Source organism: Danio rerio, chromosome 9 (genome assembly GCF_049306965.1).
Source record: "Danio rerio strain Tuebingen ecotype United States chromosome 9, GRCz12tu, whole genome shotgun sequence".
Classification (NCBI taxonomy): Eukaryota; Metazoa; Chordata; class Actinopteri; order Cypriniformes; family Danionidae; genus Danio; species Danio rerio.
In genome coordinates this window covers 58,472,391-58,494,387 of record NC_133184.1, presented here as the reverse complement: position 1 = coordinate 58,494,387, position 21,997 = coordinate 58,472,391, and the positions used below count along the sequence as shown (strand labels likewise).

Sequence of the window (21,997 nt, the reverse complement as noted above, 5' to 3'; positions counted from 1 at the left end):
GGGTGTATTCTGGGAAATTTTCATAGCCCCTGGTTACACTCTCAGAAAAATTGTACAATGCTGTAACACAGAGGGTACAGTTTAGTACCTTTGTAAAAGTTGTACCTTATATAGTACAGAAAAATCCTCTTATGATGCCGTTCTGTATCGTTTATGGTACAATTGAAATGAAGGAGCACAATTGTTCTCATATAAAGGTACATTAGTGTTGGACAACTCCTTCTATATTGCAATATCTATGAAATTAAATATGACTGGAAAGACAAAGTGATTTATGAATAATTTCCCTTTTAAACATTAACATCATCATTTAAGCACATGTTTAAAGAAACTCAGAAACATTCATTATTAAGTTCTTTAATACAAAACAACTGGTAAAACACAACTATAGGTATAGTAAACTAAACATCTAAGGCATTAACAATAAACATTTGATAATCATTTTCTGATAAATAGTTTCTTTATTGATATCTTCACCTTTTAGCGTTTGCTCTCCTCTGCACACGTGAGCCGGCAACAGTCCTGCATATGCAAAGTGTTGATGCAGACATTTACTACTGTAAACTGATCAGACACCGAGCATCTCTCATTATAATACTCTTGCAGAATTATATTTCTATTAACATTAAGTAAATTAAATGAACTTTTAAGTGATTATAAAGGTATGGTGTGGAAATTGGAAAAAAATGTGTTATGTTGATGAGAGAAAGTGTTTCTGTGAAAAGTGTAAAATTTTTTGCAGAAATAGATCTTTTGATTGATCTCAAAGTGTTTGTATTCTTTATTGTAAACTGAAAAGCTGCATTTACACACAAAGACACTTTTTTGTAAACTAAAACATCATTTAATAAATGTGTTTGATGTTTTATATTTGCTGAAAATAAACTGAGGCATTTTAGATAAAGCAGCATGCCTTATAGTTCTTGAAGGAGCACATGTGACACTGTTGAGGGTCTTGTCACTTTAGCGGTGCCTTCATGGAGCAGATTTGTACCTTTGATGAAGCTACAATATTGGATCTGCAGGTTTTAAAAAAACAAATGTACATTTTGGTTTGCCCTGGTACACTTCACATCTTTAAAGGTACAAACTGCAATGGTGCACATGTGTTTCTTTGTCTTAAGGTTCAATTCTGTCCCAGTGACAAGGGTTTATACCTTCTCTGGTAAACAACATTGTGCCCTTTTTTCTGAGAGCGTAAAACCTGCAGATACAATGTACTTTCATCAAAGGTAAAAAATCTGCTCCATGAAGGCAAAAACCAGCAAGTGATGAACTAAATTGTGTGTATGGGTGTTTCCCAGTATTGGGTTGCAGTTGGAAGTGTGGAACATGTACTGAATAAGTTGGTGGTTCATTCCGCTGTGGTGACCCCTGATTAAAAAAGGGACTAAGTTGAAGAGAAAATGAATGAATTAATTGTACTTGAACCATATAAACATTCACATATTGCAGCTATATGCTGAAATCAATATAAAAACAGAATCAATATATATTTAATTACATTAATTATGATTCAGAACCTAAAACGAACACTTCTAAAGCAATCACATTTACTTCCATGTAGAACAAGCTCAACAGCATCCATAAAATGGAAGGATTGCAGTCAGACTAATGCAAATGCATTCTTCAGTATTTGCCTGGTGAGTAGACCAGCTCTCGTTTAAACAGTCAAACCGAAACCTGCACATCAAAGTTTCGTTTGCGCTTCCGGAAAAATGGCAGCAGGAGGTTTAGTAGATCGAGAGTCTCTCTGGTGCTCCATCTGTCTGGATTTCTTCCGCGACCCTGTGATGATCCCCTGCAGGCACAGCTTCTGTCGGGACTGCATCAGCGGGCTGTGGGACCGGGAAGATGTGAGGAATAAGTTTAGATGCCCGCAGTGCAAGCAGATCTTCCCCCGCAGACCGGGGTTCGTGGACTGTAAGCGCGTCAAGCATCTCTCGGAGAACTTGAAGATTGCTGAGAATGAGGACGTAGGCCATGCTGTGAGCTGTGACTCCTGCAGCTCCAGATCCTCCAAAGCCATCGTGTCGTGTCTGACCTGTCTGGCCTCATTCTGTAGCACTCACCTGGACCAGCACGCGCAGCTGCACGGCCGCAGGAGACACCAGCTGACCAAAGCCACGGACCTGAGGGGCAGAATCTGCTCTCATCACGGCAAACTCACCGATGTGTACTGCCGCACCGACCGGCAGTGTGTGTGCGTGCTGTGCGCCCTACAGGAGCACAAGAGCCACGAGACCCTGCCCGCATCAGATGAAAGAGCGCACAGACAGGTAGGCAGGTGGACGTTAGACTTTGGACTGTTAGATATAGACACTTGCATGATTGAGGTCAAGTTAAAACTCACAGGAGGGTGAATAATTTTGACTTCAACTATACACGCGTCTTCAGACCCAATAATTAAAGTAGCGATGCCACACACAAGCATTCAAATTACATTCTTAATATTTTTCCGCTGTAAGTATTTTTTTTGCACACGAAACCAACTTTAGCTCAATGGAGAATGCTGGCACAAATTTACAGTAACCTATATAAGATGTTGATAGAACTTTAAAGATTTAGTTTGATGTTACTTAGAACATAAAAAAGCTAAATGTACACAATTGTGTCATACACCCATGAAGGGTGTGATGCGGCTGACACACCAAACAATGACAGAGGCAGAACATGCAGAATAGAAACAGGTTTTTAAACGTGATTGTTTTTTTTTTTTTTGTTTGTTTGTTTTTTACAAAGGATGTAATACAGATTATATATAATTGAATGTAATTCAAGTACAGTTTTTTCATAAAAACCTAATTTTAAAAGACAATGTTTATAGCAGAAACACTTTTTTTTTTGCTGTGATTACAAACGCACAAGAGTTGTCTATCAAAATCAGGGGTTTCATTGTAGAACAACTACTGTATAACTTCACTTTGTTGAACGCTGTTACTTTTGACCCCATCAGTAGACACCAAAACACACAGCAGGGTCAAAAGTAACACAATATATCTGACTCTGACCTTATTAATGTTCACTGCAAACATATTTTGTTCTTTGTTTTTGCAAAAAAACATTAAACTGCATTTTCATTTTAAATTTTAGTTACATCAATTGTTTCAAAAGCAATCCAGCAATGCAAAAATGCTAAAATTGTCTAAAATTTCTGATTTATTTTGTATTGATATTGGCAATATGCATTAATTGTATAAAACATCTATATCCAAACATTGCAAACTCTAATGTGGAATGGAAAAATAAGGTCTGAATATTTTTAGTGAGACATAAATAGCAATGTTATTGTTGTCTCCAGAGTAAAACTGATTTTCTTTCAAACTGAAAATCTCAGATATTGCAAACTTAAGGATGTGTTATTGCAATAAATAAACTAGATTTCTTGTTAGAATAATGCATGAAAACAAAAACACAACTTGTAATACGAAAAAAAGAAGCAATAACAATACTTTCTGCACCTAAAAATAATATTAATATGAAAACACTAATACTAAAACGGTAGGGGGTTTGAGAATGACCAAAACAACAGTTCAGATGTTTTACAGTGTGCTCAGCCTGCTGGTTTGTCAATTTACACACATTTTCATCATCACATGATCTCTTATCACAGAATCACATGACCTTTTTTAATGCGCATGCTGGAGTTTGTCTGGTAAAAGTGTTTCCATCGTAGTTTATGCGCATCTTTTCTTATCGAATAAAACGTTTATCCCACCCAGATATGCACATACATTTTATATGCGCATTTTCAAAATTTATGTGCATCATGGCGTTTCCATCAACCGTATTTTTTAATGCGCATATGCAAAATGCTAATAATAATAGGTGGATGGATACAGCTATTGAGCTACTGTGCCACTGCCACCCTTGTAATTTCATTAAACTTATTAATAGTGTGTGTTTCTGTTAATAGCTATTTAACTCATTTTGGTTACAGAGGAAGATGATGGACACACGTGTGAAGTTTCTCCAGAATATCAAGGACAGAGAGAAGGATTTTAAGGATCTGAAATGGGCTGAAGAGAGAATCAGAGTGAGTACTGATAACTGATCTCAGATCATGTGTGTCTTTGAGAACCAAGTGGAGCTTGAAGACTGATATTGAAACTTAGAAGTTAAAGCACAATGTACACAGTTATTGATGATGAATCACCCTTCTGTGAAAATATAATTCTTTTTCAAATATTTCCTAAGATATAAGATTTTAAACACATTTTCTAATATAATCAGAGCTTGACATTCACACCTGCCAAATGTGGGTAGATTTCTGCTGTGGCGGGTTAGACAGACACTCCCACTAGCCACGTTGGCTGGTTGAAAATAGTTATTAAATTGTAATTTCCATAAAAGCTTTGACAATAAGGATGGCCAAATATGCAAATGTGATCTTAGAACTGATTGAAAAATATAACTGTTTTCACGCCAGCAAAAGAAAGCAGCTGAATGATGCACACAGGTGATGTGCACAGATGTTCGGGATCTGTAGAGCTGCGCATGAATGGATTTGCTCTTTAATGTTTGGACTCTCGGTAGTGATTATTAAACCACACTGAACTGAAATAAACTCTGAACACTGGGCTACACTGTTTACATTCCCTATGATCTTCTATGTGAAGCTGCTTTGACACAATCTACATTGTAAAAGCGCTGTACAGATAAAGCTGAACTGAATTAAATGTGATGCATGCGACTTAAAAAGCGTGCGCGCTTCTGTTTACTTGCGCGAAGCAACCATGCCCAAAGGAAACTAAACTGGTGCAATCGATTCTCTTTAAAAATAGACTGGACAAACAGTGATGATCGTGCACCCACAGTCCTGCTGCTTTCAAGAGCTCAATATTTAAAAAAATTGAGCATACATATATACAGTTGAAGTCAGAATTATTGGCCCCTCTTTGATTTTTTTTTTTCTGTTTTAATATTTCCCAGATGATGTTGAACAGATTGTGGAAATGTTCACAGTGTGTCTGTGATATAATATTTGTTCTTCTGGAGAAAGCCTGATTTGTTTTATTTCAGCTAGAATAAAAGCAGTTTTTAATTGTTTAAACAGCATTTTAAGCTCAATATTATTAGCCCCCTCAAGCTAAATTTTCCCGATAGTCTACAGAACAAACCATCATTATACAATAACTTGCCTAATTAACCTAACCTGCCTAGTTCACCTAATTACCCTAGTGAAGCCTTTAAATGTCACTGTAAGCTGAACACTAGTGTCTTGAAGAATATCTAGTCTAATATTATGTGCTGTCATCATGGCAAAGAGAAAATAAATCAGTGATTAGAGATGAGTTATTAACACTGTTATGATTAGAAATGTGTTGAACAAATCTGCTCTCCGTTACACAGAAATTGGGAAAGAAAATAAATGGGGGCGAATAATGCTGACTTCAACTGTATGTATATATACATATATCCTTTTGTAAGCAGCAGTGGTCACTGCTTTTGTTTTAATTATTGTTTGGACAGATTATTAACAGGTCTATCGTTAACAATGTGCGTGTGATCATCCTTTTATTATCACTCACTCTGTTTTTCACCTGCTTTCTTTTGCCTATAGTTATCTTTATTTTTGTTAATATAGTTTATTATTTTTTTACAAAACCATTGCTTTAATATGAGAAAACCTCCCCATTTATGTGTGGTTATCTGGTTGTCTGGGACCTTTAGCCATGACAGATTACTATGCATATTGTAGATACACGGCAATAATTCTTTTTTAAATATCACTTTTTTTTTAAAAGAAAGGTTTTGTTAAATAAAAAGAGCATTTATACAGCTATATGTTTCTTGTTTTGTCATATGGCGAAGAAATAATTAGTTATTTTTGGTGTGGTCAGAGATAAATTTGGAGCCCTGAAGATCATGTGAAATGAAAACTAATTGCAATGCGACACATTTGCTCATGCACGTTGAGCCAGGTCATACATGACCCACACTAAAAGTGAAATGACTGAGGCCTATGGACATTACACAACATCTAAATCAAGTCATTTTAGCATGTCAAAGTCAAATTTCTGCATTTAGAAATATATTTTCCCAACAACAAAGTGTGGCTAGTGATGTTGGAAGTCTACTAGCTACAGTGGCTGGTGATAAAAAAAGTTAATGTCAAGCCCTGAATATAATAATCTAACAACTGATTTATTTCCTCTTCTCCATGATGACAGCACATAATATTAGACTAGATCTTCTTCAAGACACTAGTGTTCAGCTTACAGTGACATGTAAAGGCTTTACTAGGGTAATTAGGGTAAAGTTAGGGTAATTAGGCAAGTCATTGTATAACAGTGGTTTGTTCTGGAGACTAAAAATATATATCTAAAGGGGGCTAATAATAAATAAAACCTTGCAGAAGAAATATATATATGAAAATACTTTCAACATGTTCCTTGCTGCTAAACAGCACTTGGGAAATACAGAAATAATTCAAATTTTAGAGGAGGGTGAATAGTTTTGTCTTTAACTGTACAAGCAATGTTTTTATTTTAAATTCTGCAGCAGAAATGAGCTTTCGCAGTGCAGCTAAAGCAGTCCATCAAGAGTGTCTGATGTGTGGTTTGTTGTTGTTCTCCAGTGTTCAGCACAGACGGCGTTCACAGAGACTGATCAGATCTTCAGCGATGTGCTTCAATCCCTTCAGAAGAGCTGCTGTGGAGTGAAAGGGCTGATCACAGACCAGCAGACAGCTGAAGTCAGACGTGTGGAAAAACTTCAGGAGATTGTCCAGCAGAAAATCACTAGCATGAAGACCAAGGTTTCTGAGATCGATCAGTTCGTGACCACTAAAGATCACATTCAGTTCCTGCAGGTACCAGAAAAATTGATGCTTTATATTTAGCAGAATTTTAATTTAATTCAGTTCATCGATTATTCATCAGGGGTCACCACAGCGGATTGAACCACCAACTATTTCAGCTTAGGTTTTACACAGCGGATGCCCTTCCAGCTGCAACCCAGTACTGGGAAACACCCATACACACTCATTCTCTCTTTCACACACACACACCCCCACACACTCATACACTACGGCCAGTGTAGTTGATCAGTTCCCCTATAGCGCATGTGTTTGGACTGTGGGGGAAACCGGAGCACCCGGAGGAAACCCACGCCAACACGGGGAGAACATGCAAACTCCACACAGAAACGCCAACTGACCCAGCCGAGACTCAAACCAGAGACCTTCTTGCTGTAAGGCCACAATACTTACCACTGAGCCACCACGTCGCCCTCAATTCAATTCAAGTTTATTTGTATAGCGCGTTTCACAGTAACTATTGTTAACACAGCTTTACAAAAGGTGCAAATTATTGCATTGCAATCAAACATTAAAACACATGACGTTTAAAAGTATTTTCCTCATCCTGAATTGTTTGTTTTGCATCTGCAGAACGTCCCCCTTGAATGTGAAGAATTCCTGTCTGAAGAATCTGAAGATCTTAGTAAGATTTTGGATAACCCAAATGTGTTTTTTCACAATTTGACGGTTCTGCTTTCTAAAATGCAGAAGAGTTTGATGGAGCTCGCCAGAGAGACAGAGACCAAGATCAAGTCTGGAGAAGGTTGGAAAGCTTAATTTGAAACTACTCAACTTTAACCTAGTTTTGGGAACATCTTGACCTTGTTTATTTCCTTAACGGATATGCAATAACTTGCAGCTCAGAAAATACTTTTTATTTTTCAACCAGCTTCTATTAGATACACCAATAAGTTTGTCAAGATTAATATGAAGTCACCTTGTGGAAATGAAACAGGTCGCAGACCCTTACATGTTAATTGTAAATGCTTATGCATCACAGTGTATCCTAACCTTTAAACATCTGTCCCACATTTTTATTTTCCCAAACGCATTTCTAACTGTACATCTTATATACTCTGAAACGTTTTTCATTTTTAAACTTCTATATCATATATTTTACAAAAAATGTTAATTAAGGTTGGGGTTAGCATAAACAAATCAAATGGGTGTCATTGGAACAATAAGGTCCTATTAAAATGCAGATTATAAGAAAAAAAGAAAGTGTTTTTTGGCTTTCCCTGCTGTTAAAAACTCTCAAAACTAAATATGACCTTTTACAGTCCATAATAGAGGCTCTTTAAGTATAGCACATAAACTAAGCATGGTTTTACATGTCCTTACGGTCATAGCCATATCACCCTGCAGCACAAGAGCAGTTACTCACTGCAGCTAAGCAGGGCTGAGCCTGGTCAGTACCTGGATGGGAGACCACTAGGGGCTCTATTTTGACGGTCCATGCGCAGAGCGCAAAACACAGGGCGCAAAAGCTTTCAGGGCGTGTCAGAACGCGTTTTTGCTAATTTACAGACGGGAAAATGCACTTTGCGTCATGGCACATGGTCTAAAAGGGTTGAGTTTATTTACTTAATGAGTTATAGGTGTGTTTTGAGAATAAACCAATCAGAGTCTCATCTCTCATTCCCTTTAAGAGCCAGCTGCATCACGCCAAGAGCGCATTTGCTATTTACAGGACGCAAAGTAAGTCTAAGTGGAAAAAATGAGCATTTCATAAGCACAGTTAAAACATTTAACAGTTTATTAACAGAAAACTGTTAAACAGAGCATCTACTGCGTGAGAATGAGAGATAATGGATCACTTTCACTTTCGCTCTTGGATAGGGAAACCTTTACGCACAGACATCAATTAGTCTATAAATAATTAATTTAGTTAGCTAAGCGCAAAGATTTGTTTCAAAACTATTTCTAAATTCAGTTCTAATTTCCAGCAAACGAATAAATTAATAATAATAATGAAGTGTGCTCAAAAACCTGAGTTATATCCTAAAACACATGCTGTGCCCCATATGGTCTAAAACCTGCAGGTGGGCAAATCTAAGCTCGTTTTTCATAAAACAAATATAAATATGGATATAATAAATAATACTGCTAATAATAATAACATTATACCAAAGCAAATTGTTATGAATGAACTGAAAAAGCCTCCAGAGATGAAGAAGGCATGAAAGCAGTGATTTTTCATATTTATGTAGGCCAGAAAATGTTTTGTAATATTTTAATCCTTTATATTTATATTCTATATCTATTCTTATTATATCCTCTATATATCCTTAATATTTACATTTTTTCATATGTAAAGATATTTGTCTATTGCTCTCTTGTGTGTATTAAGCAGTGTGTAAGCGAGGTGCACCTCTGCGCTGGAGTTTAGACCGGGTTAGTTTTGGTCTAATGAAAAATCTATTATAGCTTCTCAAAATAGCGACGCGCCAGCGGTCCACCTCAGAACGCCTTCCTTTTTAGACCAGAACGCCTATTAGACCTTGCGCCACACTGCGCCGGGTGTATGATAGGGCCCTAGGTTGCTGTTGGAAGTGGTGTTAGTGAGGCCAGCAGGGGGCGCTCAACCTGTGGTCTGTGTGAGTCCTAATGCCCCAGTATAGTGAAGGGGACACTACACTGTCAGTGAGCGCCGTCTTTCGGATAAGACGTTAAACCGAGGTCCTGACTCTCTGTGGTCATTAATAATCCCATGGCACTTCTCGTGCCAAAGTCCCTCTATCAGCCCATACGATCATGGCCTCCCAATCATCCCCTTCCACCGAATTGGCTCTATCACTGTCTTTTCACTCCTCCAATAGCTGGTGTGTGGTGAAGCACTGGTGCTGTTGTCCTGTGGCTGCCGTCGCATCATCCAAGTGGATGCTGCACACTGCTGGTGGTGTGGAGAGACCCCCCTCATGATTGTGAAGTGCTTTGGGTGTATGGCCATACACAATAAATGCGCTATATAAATACACACATTACATTACATTACACAATAAATGTCTGAATGCACACTGAATTATCTGCTCTTATTACAGTTTTTTTCAACTGCTTACACCCATTTTTAAAAATGTGCCTCATCCACCCCCCAAAGATTTACACACAAATCCACAAACAACATATTACAGACACATCTCAATAGCACACATCTATCTCAAATAACAAACACCTTTGGCGAAATGTTTTTGGATTGATATTTGACCATATCATACACAGCAATTTGTGTTAAACGCAATAGCAAATTTGAATCCAAACTATTTATTTATCTTAATATATCTTTAATTTTTTTGGGGCTGCAAATAAAGTAATGCATAGCATAAAATCAATAATAATCACTCAGAAAGCAAACTTATTTTTAAAAAAGGTAATTATAATGACAGTAAGAAATGGTGTGTGTATTTTTGATTTCTATAGTGTAATATACAACACCGACGCACACAATATAGTACTTCACACTATTACAGATGTGCAGAAAACACACTTTTACACACTTACCAAGGTTATTAAGTGTTGGAGGAAAGATTGAGATCTCATAATGACATTCACAAGCAGAAATAAATGGGAATATATGTACATACACTCTCAGAAATAAAGGTACACGAGCTGTCATTGTACTTGAAGGGTCCAAATTGGTACCTCAAAAGTGTATACAGTTGAAGTCAGAATTATTAGCCCCCCTGAATTATTCGCCCCCTGTGTATTTTTTACATAATTTCTGTTTAACAGAGAGCAGATTTCTCCAACACATTTCTAATCATAACAGTGTTAATAACTCATTTCTAATAACTGATTTATTTTTTCTTTGTCATGATGACAGTAAATAATATTAGTCTAGATATTCTTCAAGACACTTCTATACAGCTTAAAGTGACATTTAAAGGCTTCACTAGGGTAATTAGGGTAATTAGGCAAGTTATTGTATAATGATGGTTTGTTCTGTAGACAATCACAAACAATATAGCTTAAAGGGGCTTATAATATTGAGCTTAAAATGGTGTTGAATTTATTAATAACTGCTTTTATTCTAGCTGAAATAAAACAAATAAGACTTTCTCCAGAAGAACAAATATTATCAGACATACTGTAAACAATTCCTCAATCTGTTCAACATCATTTGGGAAACATTTTTTTTTAATTCAAAGGGGGGCGAATAATTCTGACTTCAACTGTATTAGTACCTAAAAAAATTAAGAGGAACACTTTTGTACTCTTTATGTACTAATATGTGTACCCTTGAGGTATTAATATGGACCAGGTACAAATGTGTACCTTTTGAAAAGGAACCACCTTAGTGACAGCTCGTGTACCTTTATTTCTGAGAGTGCATATAGAGATGATTCAACTCAAGTTTTTGGAGCGCTGTAGCCCCGCACTACCTGTAGTTTGATTAGGTGTGTTTAATTAGGGCTTGAACTAAACTGTGCAGAGCTGCGGCCCTCCAGGAACTATCATATAGTGCTAAAACCTGACTGGTGTGTCTACAATTAAGCACCAGTGTGTTGGTGTTATGCATCAGTCTGTGTGAGCACATCATGGCTGTGTTTAATCAATTGGTTGATGTGTTTGTTCATTTTGAAAACCTTTGCAAGGAAATGAAATCATGCTAAATATGTGTCAAAAGCAAGTGTTTAGTGTTTTGCATGTCACTGTGTGTAATGTTTTGCAAAAAATGTGAGGCTGACAATGTGCAAATTGAGTTTAGTGTTACGCTCCCTGAGTGCAAGGTTTTGTTAATTGTGGGAAAGTTTTCATTTTAGTGTGCAAGCAATTGAAAAATAACTGTAAATGATCTGTTGCCTTGTCATTGACAAATTGCAGCTTTTGCAGAAAATATGTGGATGCAAACGTTGGTGCATGAAATGCCAGTGTTGCCAGTGTAAGAAGGCATGAAAATGAAAAAAAGTGACAAAGGACAAATGTCTGTAGGTCAACATCTGATATGCTTTCATCCTCAGAGACAGACGAGCAGTGGGACTGTGACGTCTGTCTGGTGTCCAATGAAGAACTATCGGGTCAGTGTGTTGCATGCCATTCACCAAAGCCCAGTAATAACAGCCACACCTCTCAGAAGAAGAAAGACAGAAAAGCTGCAAACCAGACTCTTCCTGCTGCTCAGAATCCATCTTCAGTTCTCCGCGACTCTGCACGGAGGGATATTTCACCGTTTGGCACATCAGTCAAAGAGCTCAGCTTCAGTTTTCAGCGTCTTTTCTCTCAGTGCTCATCTATGAAAAATTCTGGCACAGAAGCTAACAAACCATTGCTTGGTCTAGTTGAGCTCTCGAATGGAGAAGAGAATGAGCGTGTGGTTTTCAGACACAGAGTCCAACTGTTCCGCTACTGTAGAGAAATGGAGCAGTGGGTGGGCCGAGGCGTAGGAGAGCTCAAGATCCTCCAGAACAATGACAGCAGATGCATGAGGTTGGTGATGCAGAGGGAGAAGGTGCTGACTCTGTGTGCAAACCACTGGATCTCTGCACAGATGCAGCTCCTGCCAATGGAAAGAGCCTGGATGTGGACGGCATTTGATTACTCAGACGGAGACGGCAGCTTTCAGATGCTAGCGGCACGCTTCAAACTGCAGGAAACAGCAGACGAGTTCAAGAAAGCCTTTGAGGAGGCGGTGGCTGTAGCATTGACAGAAACACATACACAGTATGCACAATCAAAACGTGCTTAAATTAAGAGCTTAAGTGTGACTTATGACTTCTCCAAAAACAAATGAACCATAAAATTATTGCTCAAGTTTTTCAGAATTTCTTATAAAATATTATCCTTAACTTGGTTCATCTTAAATTGTCTCCATAAGGAGATTTTTTTTCTTGGGCAGTCGAGTGAGCAGAGTACATTCATTTCTCTTTCTGATTCTGATTTTATGACAACAGAAATATCAATTGAATATTACCAAGACACAATGCACTATACAAAAACCTTTGCAAAAAAGCAAAACCATTTCCTAATATTCAACAGAGTGGTTGATAACGGAATCAATGAGAATTTAAACCTATTTCACTTTTAGACTGGAACCCTAAACCACTTTCCTGAGGGCAGTAACTCATGGGTAATTTTATGACTGGGATTCCTAACAGACTTTTTAAAAAGATCCTTAAGGGAAAGTAGTGACACCACTCCAATTATTTTTAATATCAAATATTACTATATTTTAGAATATTACATTCAATTAATCCTTATTTCTATAGCACTTGTACAATGTATATTGTTTCAAAGGAGCCTAACATAGGGCTTCAGTCCAGTTTTCACATTCAAAGTTCAGTTCAGTGTAATGTAATATATGTATACAGCAGTTCTGTTTGGTTCTTGAATCTGATATCTGCGATATTCTGCAATAACTGCATTTGTACAGCCTCTTTTTCTCTTCTGTATTACTCCGCCCACATACAGCAACAAGCAGAGGACACTCTACAGTTTGACAAATATTGCAGCTGTTGGACAACATAATGTACTTTTGAGGCTTTTTAGTGGAGATTGTAGTTGTTTAGATTGCAATTATGCAGTTTATTTATAAGGATAGTGCCTATTTTAAATATTTATAATTTTTGAGAGACATCGCATCGAGGCCATTAGCCAAAAACAGTGACATTGTCCATCCACAAGATAGCGCCAGGACCGCATAATAAGCCCTTAGAAGATTAAAACAGTGTGTTAATAGTGAGCTAATGTAATTTCATAATGCAAATCTTAAATTCATTCTAACCAACAAATGATCAAAGGAAATATATTAATGTAATACAATATGAACTGATGTTTACTTTAAACTGTAATTATATTGTTCTATTAAAATGATTTAAAAAAATATTTTGTCAAATAAAATATTTTTGAAGAGTCATTCACCATCATTTTGTGGCTAAAAATATCAGTTCAGGCACCGTTTTGGCAACGGTATCATTTAAAAAGTATCGATTTAGCACCGGTATTGAAAAAAAAACAAACGATACCCAACCCTAATCTTACTGCTACGAGAGTGATATTGCTCATATATACATATATAACGACGGGGGAATGACAGAGACAACTGGAGGTAAGATCCACAATGCAGGTTTATTCAGCATCAGGCAAGCAATGATCAAACGAGTATATTAAGGCAGTCCAGAATCGTAGTTGAATAACAGGCAATAGGTCGTAAGGCAGGCGGCTAAACAGAACACGGATAAACAAGGCTAAGGTCCAAACACGGGAAACAAGACAGGGAAAACGCTTTGTAATACTACTGATACAGCTAACAAGACTCGGCAAACTGGATGAGTAAATGATTGGTTTATGTATATTATATATTATATATATTATAATTATATATATTATATATATATATATATATATGCTGTGAACCTACACTGGTCTCACAGTTTGGTTTGGTTACAATTATCACAATTTCATTTAATTCGATGTCACGGTGCACTGACGAGGCTTTCCATACACAATTAAATATGTTACTTTCTGTAGCAACACTATAATTCTTGTATTAAAATTGATCATTTTTAAATATATTTATATATCATTTGTAACACAATTTTGTCCTTGAATACAAGCAGTCAGATATAGGTACCGTACCTTTAAATTTACCTGCTCATAGAAAACGCAGGTTCAATATTTATAATAGTTATAAATAGTATCAATAGTTGTAATATCAATATTCAATATTTGAATGTATCAAATAAACCACCTACAGTTGAAGTCAGAATTATTCGCCCCCTTCAATTTTTTCCTTCTGTTTTAAATATTTCCCAGATGATGTTCAACAGATTGAGAAAATGTTCACAGTGTGTCTGATAATATTTTTTTCCTGGAGAAATTTGTCTTATTTGTTTCATTTCGGCTAGAATAAAAGCAGTTTTTAATATTTTAAACACCATTTTAGGGACAATATTATTCGCCCCTTTAAGCTATATTTTTTTCTCGATAATCTACAAAACAAAATACTGTTATACAATAACTTGACTAATTACCCTAACCTGTCTAGTTACCCCAATTACCCCAGTAAAGCCTTTACATGTCACTGTAAGCTATGTAGAAGTGTCTTGAAGAATATCTAGTCTAATATTATTTACTGTCATCATGATGAAGAGGAAATAAATCAGTTATTAGAGATGAGTTATTAAAACTATTATGATTAGCAAAAAAAAAAAAAAACATTTCATGCCCTTTTATATATTATCTGAACCTATGCAGAAAAATATCAAAATATATTTCTTTAAATATTTGATTTATGATTTAAGAATTTCACGAGTTGCATCTCCCAGGATACATTGACAGTTTAGGGTTTAACAAAAGAACCAAGTCATTATTATTTATTTTTTGTTATATGCAGCTACAAATTGTGATCCTGACTTCTCCATATTTAACATATTTATTTTCTTTCTTTGTAACAAATTGTTACAATAAAAATTCTGAAACAATAAGTGATAAACAATATGAATGCATCTGCAATGAAAACTTTCATGCCAATATATAAAATGTACTGTATAGCTACTGTATATGAACAAAATTAGTAGACCATTTATAATTGTGAGTTTCTCTGTGCATTTATAGATGTATGATGGTTTAATTGTTTAAACTAGAACAGAATTGCATTATATTAAATGTAATTGAATGCGATGTAATTTTTACATTTAAAATAAAATAAATTCAGTTTTCAGATCTTTTATGATTTGTTTAGATTTTTCAATATAAATTTAAGAAGGTAAAATTTGGAGGAATAATGTAGTGTTATTGTAGTGTAGATTTGGCTGACAACCCAGACCACGCTAGTGTATTGTCTAATCTTTGAGAAAACATGTATCTTCAAATACATTATTAAATATACAATAATTACTCCCTTGCTGAGAGTAACAATTTTTAATTCCCAGCACAACATATTTGTAATTTGTGTGGGTGTGCAGAGTTAAATTCTCTTTTGGACAGTTAAATACATTATAATGTTGCTGCAAAATGCACTATTCAATTATTTAAAAATATTAAATTATTAAAAATAAAAAGATTAGAACAAGTTTTTTATTTAATCAGGAAAGGCATTATGCAGGTGCATAATGACAGTAAAAGAATGCATATTATTATTATTATGCATAATGACAGTAAAAGAAAAAAATGCCTGCAAAAGATAGTGAGATGTAGAACATGTAGCTAGCTTGCATAGATATATACATATGTACATATGTGTATATATCTATGGCTAGCTTGTAGTTAGCTAAAATTGAGTCAAACTAACACATTGCTGTTATATTACACCAATTTGTTTACGTATTGACATACACTTATATCGACCTTAATCTAATTTAAAAAATGTTTAAGTTTCATGTTTGCTAATGTTTTAAACACGTATTTAACATACCTCTTCATCCTGTCGCGTTTGGTTTGGTTTGATGATCAAGTTCTGAAGGCTTATAATAATACTGTACTGCCTCCCCCTACTGGACGCATCAGGAACAACAGGGGTGCAAAACTGCCCAGGCTGCTTGGGCCCAATAATATCCAGCTGCAGGCCCGCAGAACCACACACGTTTTAGGCACACACAATCTAGGACACACAATCTAGGCAAACCATATATGATTACGACGGATGTTAATAACGTCTTCTTGGACATCGTCATCGATATATTTTGATATATATAGTTAATATTGTATACAATAAACAGTGTTTACTTTATTTCACAAATATTGCGATTGAGACGGCCGAATGGGGAGCGTTGTTTCCGATCGCCATTCAATATAATAGAGTGAACAGTTTTTAATCAGTCATTATAGCTGATCAGTCATTATTATCTGACAATAATATGGCAGATACTCGTTTGCTGCCTTGCTGAACGATCTCATTTGGACCGGTTTAATTTATATAATGGATTATTTATAATGAAGGAAATAATAGCAAGTTAATATAGGCAATAATACATTATATGTAATAAAAAACTTTTTACATGTAACAAATGTATAACACTATATTAATATTTACTCAAGCGATTTAATAGTGTTTATTAGCTTAATTTTCTAATAACCTTTTAATAAGTGATTTCCCACATTTAATGCCGTAGCAATTTATAGTAAGCAATAAATTGTTTTTAAACCAAAATATTGCCATAGGAACAAATTAACTATTAATAATAAAAAATAATAAGTAAATATAGGCTCTATATATATATATATATATATATATATATTGTAGGAGCCATACATTGTATATTGACGATTGGCCACAAGGTGTCAGTACGACACTATATAACTGTGGCTTCACTGCATAAAGGAAGACAGTGTTGGTAGGAAGCACACAGTTTTTGACCGTATCGTATGGTATCATCTCGTAATTGAAGGTAACAGAGAAGTGTGCTTTTAGATAAAGGAAAGCGATTGAGTAATTCTGTTGATTGGAAGTTGATTGGACAATAAATATGTTTTTATTTGCATCTATTTGCTTACGGACTCTGACTTTTTACGCGTTAAAAACTTGCTCACTCTACCAACAATAGCGGCATTGGTAAGCCGCTACAAAAAAGTCAAAAACTTTGCTTCGTGGGACAATTGAGACGCCGCTGGAGTGGACAGCAAGGCATGGTGTTTCTACAGACAAGGACAGCGACGTTCGTTTGGATCAAGGCTTCATTTGCTGCACGTGAGGACAGCGTTTCTTCAGCATCTGAGTGAGTTCGTTTGGATCGGCTTTCTTCTGGTTTCCTGCATTAAGGTGAATCTACGCTGCGTTCATCTCTTCGCGTTTGATAAACAGCACAATAGGTATGTTTGTTGCAACAACATCATCATCATTTTGGCCATATGGAAACAATGTGTGCACACAATAAGGTTTAAAGCGTAAATCCAATGCATTGGTTGCCCATGACTGACTGAACTTTTCTTATGTGTGTTTATTAGGTTTTACAATTTGCAAAATGGAAAATGAAATCAATTTGAATGTTGAAATGGTGGATGTGACTGATCAAGGTTTAACTTCTGTTGAAAATGAGCCTGAAAGGGAAAAAAGACCAGTTAAATTAACAGCTAAAGCTTTAGTTGAAAAACTAGACACTTTACAGAAGTTAAGAAAAGCAAAGCTAAACAAAGCACAAAAGCTAAAAGAGTCAATTAACAAACTAATGTGTGATGACAATGAATACAAACCTGAGGTACGTTTGGTCTTTGAGGATTTTAAGAGGTTGTGTTCAGAGGCAAAAGACACTCATGAGTCACTTTTGGTTATTTTACCGGTTGAAGAGTGTGAAAAACATGATATCTGGTTTAAAGCAAAAATGATATCAAACAATGAGTTTTTGGAACGAACAAATAAATGGTTATCAGATAAACCAGAAGGTCACAAAATATCTGAAGTGGAAAATCCAGAGAGTGATGTTGGTCCTGGAGATAGTGTGTCAAATGTATCACATGCTACCTCAAAACGCAGTAAATGCAGTGCACGCAGCAGCAGTAGTTCATCCATATCATCTGCATGTATTCAGGCAGAGGCAGAAAAGGCCGCACTCATGGCACGTGCTGCTGCATTAAAGGCTAAACATGATATTGAAGTTCAGGAGGAAGAACTGAGAAGGAAAAAAGAGCAGTTGGACTTGGATGCTCAAATAGCAGCTTCCACAGCAAGGATCAGTGTGTTGCAGAAATTTGATCAACAAAGTAAATGTTCAAGCAGTTCATCTTCAAAGAAGATTGAAAAGGTTGTGGTCACTGCAAATTATTCTTCTCAAACAACATATTTAAACCCCAATGCAAATGACTATGTCCCAATAAATTCAATGCCACTGGATTTGGATGGATACACTGGTGTTTCTGCATCTCAAGCTGCAATACAGGATCAAAGGATTGGATGGATTGATCAACAAACATCGGAACATGCTAATGGTAACTGTTCTGCTCAAACACAACATGACTCCATAATTCAGCATGCTACAAATATCTTACCTGCACAGGGTGATCCTTTGCTTGAAATTCTGAAAAAACAGGAGGAATTAACAGCGCATCTTGTTCAACAGCAAGCAAATCCTCGTATTCTACCAAAGAAGGAAATTCCAACATTTGATGGTGACCCATTGCAGTATATTCCATTCATTAGAGCATTTGAGCATGGCATTGAGCAAAAAACAACCAATTTAAAGGATCAGTTGTATTTCCTTGAGCAGTTCACAAAAGGGCAGCCTAAAGATCTTGTTCGCAGTTGCCAATATATGTCTTCAGAAAAGGGCTATGCAATGGCCAAGAAGTTGTTGAAGGAACATTTTGGTAATGAGTTTAAGGTATCTACAGCCTATATGGAGAAAGCCCTGGGGTGGCCTACTTTAAAGGCTGAAGATGTGCAAGGATTGCAGGCTTATGCTTTGTTTTTGCGTACTTGTTGTAATACAATGGATGAACTCTCATATATGCAAGAACTTAACATGCCTAGCAACATGAAATCAGTGGTTATGAAGCTGCCTTACAAATTGAGGGAGCAATGGAGAGCTAAAGCCTGTCAGATAATGGAGTCTGTTCATGGCAGGCCAAAGTTCTGTGACATTGTTGAATTTATTGAAAAACAGGTTAAAATGGCATCTGATCCTGTTTTTGGTGACATTCAAGACAAGCATGGTGCAAGTAAACTTAAGGTTCAACCACACAAGCCCTTTACAAGAAGTAGTTTTGCTACTGACATTTCAACTTCTATTCCAGCAAAGAAGTTCAGTGATGCTTTAGCACAACCAAAATCTTGTCATGTGTCTAAGTCTAATGGAGACTGTTTGTTTTGCAAAAATCAGCATTTATTGGAAAGGTGCTTTGCATTAAAGAAAAGAACACAACGTGACAAGATTGAATTTCTGAAGGCCAAGGGAATTTGTTTTGGCTGTTTAAAAACTGGGCATAAAAGTAAAAGATGCGAGAATCGACTGAAATGTGACATTTGTGGAGAAACACACCCCACAATCCTCCATATTTATGGCAAAGAGGTAATACTGAAGCAGGCTGAAGAAAAGCGCAAAGATACATCTGTGCAAACTTGTGGTCACACAGGGGCCGGGACTGAAAGAACTTTAATGTCAATCATACCAGTTCAAGTCAAGGCCATTAAAAGTAACAAGGTGATGCAGACATATGCTTTTTTGGACCCAGGAAGTTCGGCCACTTTCTGTTCTGAACACTTGCAAGAGGAGCTGAATTTGAATGGAAAGAAGATTAATATTCTGCTTCGTACTATGGGTCAGGAAAAGTCTGTGTCTTGCAGTGTTATTGATGGTCTGGAAATCAGTGGTCTTAACACTAATAATTTCTTTCCACTTCCTGCTGTTTACACACAACAGAAAATGCCTGTGAGTTCTCAGAACATCATAACTCAAGAGGAGTTATCCAAGTGGTCATACCTGGATAAAGTGAAGATACCTTGCATTCAAGCAGAGGTTGATTTACTGATTGGAATTAATGCAGCTAATGTGATGGAACCACACAAGATTATTAACAGTCAAGGTAATGGGCCTTTTGCCATTAAGACCCTATTGGGGTGGGTTGTTAATGGGACTGTGGAAGGAAACAGTGAACATAGGAATGAAGTTGGCCATTCTGATGTTACTGTTAACCGAATTTCTGTTGTTAGATTGGAGGAGCTGCTTAACAACCAGTTTAATCATGATTTCAATGAGAAGACTGTTGATGAAAAGGAAATGTCAAGGGAAGATCTTCAGTTCATGAGTATAATGAACAATTCAGTCAAGCTTCAGGATGGACATTACAGCTTAAGATTACCATTTAAGTCTGATGTCACATTACCAAATAATCTTGGTGTTGCTAAGCAACGGTTGCTTGGTTTAAAAAGGAAATTGGAAATAAATCAAGAATTTCATGAGAAGTATACTCACTTTCTTGAAGGTGTCATACACGAGGGCTATGCTGAGAAGGTACCTGATTGCCAACTTGATCGAGTGGATAGTAAAGTTTGGTACATCCCTCATCACGGGGTGTTTCATCCAAAAAAGGGATCATTGAGAGTGGTTTTTGACTGTGGGGCAGCATATAAAGGAACATCACTTAATGATAACTTATTGCAAGGTCCTAATCTTACCAGTTCTCTGGTTGGAGTTTTACTGAAATTTAGACAGGAGCCAGTAGCCTTTATGGCTGACATAGAAGCGATGTTTCATCAAGTCAGAGTTGCAGCAGAAGATGTAGATTTTCTTCGTTTCTTGTGGTGGCCTGGTGGAGAACTGAATAAGGAACCCATTACTTACAGGATGAAAGTTCATCTTTTTGGTGCAGTGTCCTCTCCGAGTTGTGCATCCTTTGCTTTAAAGCAAACCGCAAAGGACAGTGAAGGTGACTTTCCATTAGAGGTAATTGAAACGATCAACAATAACTTCTATGTGGATGATTGTTTGAAGAGTGTCTCTTGTGAAGAGAAGGCCATATCTATGGCAAAAGATCTCACTTGTCTTTGTCAGAAAGGAGGTTTTCGTTTGACAAAGTGGATCAGTAATAGCCGGGAGGTGTTACAATCGATCTCTCAGGAAAATCGGGCCAAGGATATACAGCAGTTGGATTTGGATCGAGACAAGTTGCCAGTTGAAAGAGCATTAGGTCTTCAGTGGAGTGTGGATGCTGACACTTTTCAATTCAAGATTTCCTTGAAAACTCAACCTTGTACAAGACGAGGCATTCTGTCTGTGGTAAGCTCGGTGTATGATCCTTTGGGTTTCCTTGCACCTGTTATTCTGCCTGCAAAAGTCATCTTGCAGGAGTTGTGCAGAAAGACATTGGGCTGGGATGATACCATACCATCTGCTTTCGAGAGGCAATGGACTCATTGGATTGTTGAGTTGGACAAGGTTGCAGAATTTCAGGTAAACAGATGTTTTAAACCTGTGGATTATGGACTGGCCAGTCATGCTTGTTTACACCACTTTGCAGATGCATGTGAAACTGGGTATGGCACAGTTTCCTATCTGAAGATGCTGAACGGTGCAGACAAGGTTCATGTGTCATTTTTGATGGGTAAGTCCAGAGTAACACCATTGAAACATGTGACCATACCACGTTTAGAACTTACAGCAGCTGTCTTGGCTGTGAAGATGGACATCTTGTTAAAGAAGATGTTGCAACTTCCATTGGAGGATTCTGTTTTTTGGAGCGACAGTACAACTGTTCTCAATTACATAAAGAACGAGAACAAACGGTTCCATACATTTGTCGCTAACAGAGTGTCATTTATAAGAGACGCAA

General features: G+C 36.7%; 1 protein-coding gene and 1 long non-coding RNA gene across 4 annotated transcripts in view; both read left to right on the top strand.

Moving 5' to 3' along the window:
* Window positions 1–13,654, top strand: part of LOC141376247 (uncharacterized) — a 41,163-nt gene extending 27,509 nt beyond the window's left edge. The window contains exons 2-7 of one of the 3 annotated variants that reach the window (XM_073913384.1): window positions 1,568–1,643; window positions 1,808–2,279; window positions 3,941–4,036; window positions 6,581–6,814; window positions 7,394–7,565; window positions 11,761–13,654. In XM_073913384.1, the coding sequence (XP_073769485.1) occupies window positions 1,615–1,643; window positions 1,808–2,279; window positions 3,941–4,036; window positions 6,581–6,814; window positions 7,394–7,565; window positions 11,761–12,485 (1,728 nt within the window). In that variant the 5' untranslated portion in view covers window positions 1,568–1,614 and the 3' untranslated portion in view covers window positions 12,486–13,654. Of the gene's footprint in view, window positions 1–1,567; window positions 2,280–3,940; window positions 4,037–6,580; window positions 6,815–7,393; window positions 7,566–11,760 lie in introns of those variants that run through there. The other 2 variants (XM_073913383.1, XM_073913385.1) reach the window with 2 other exon arrangements.
* LOC141376251 (uncharacterized) overlaps window positions 1–20,596 on the top strand; it is a 47,262-nt gene extending 26,666 nt beyond the window's left edge. Inside the window, exon 2 of the long non-coding RNA XR_012385753.1 lies at window positions 16,980–20,596. This is a non-coding gene — a long non-coding RNA (uncharacterized lncRNA). The remainder of the gene's footprint in view (window positions 1–16,979) is intronic.
* The last annotated feature ends 1,401 nt before the right edge of the window (window positions 20,597–21,997 follow it).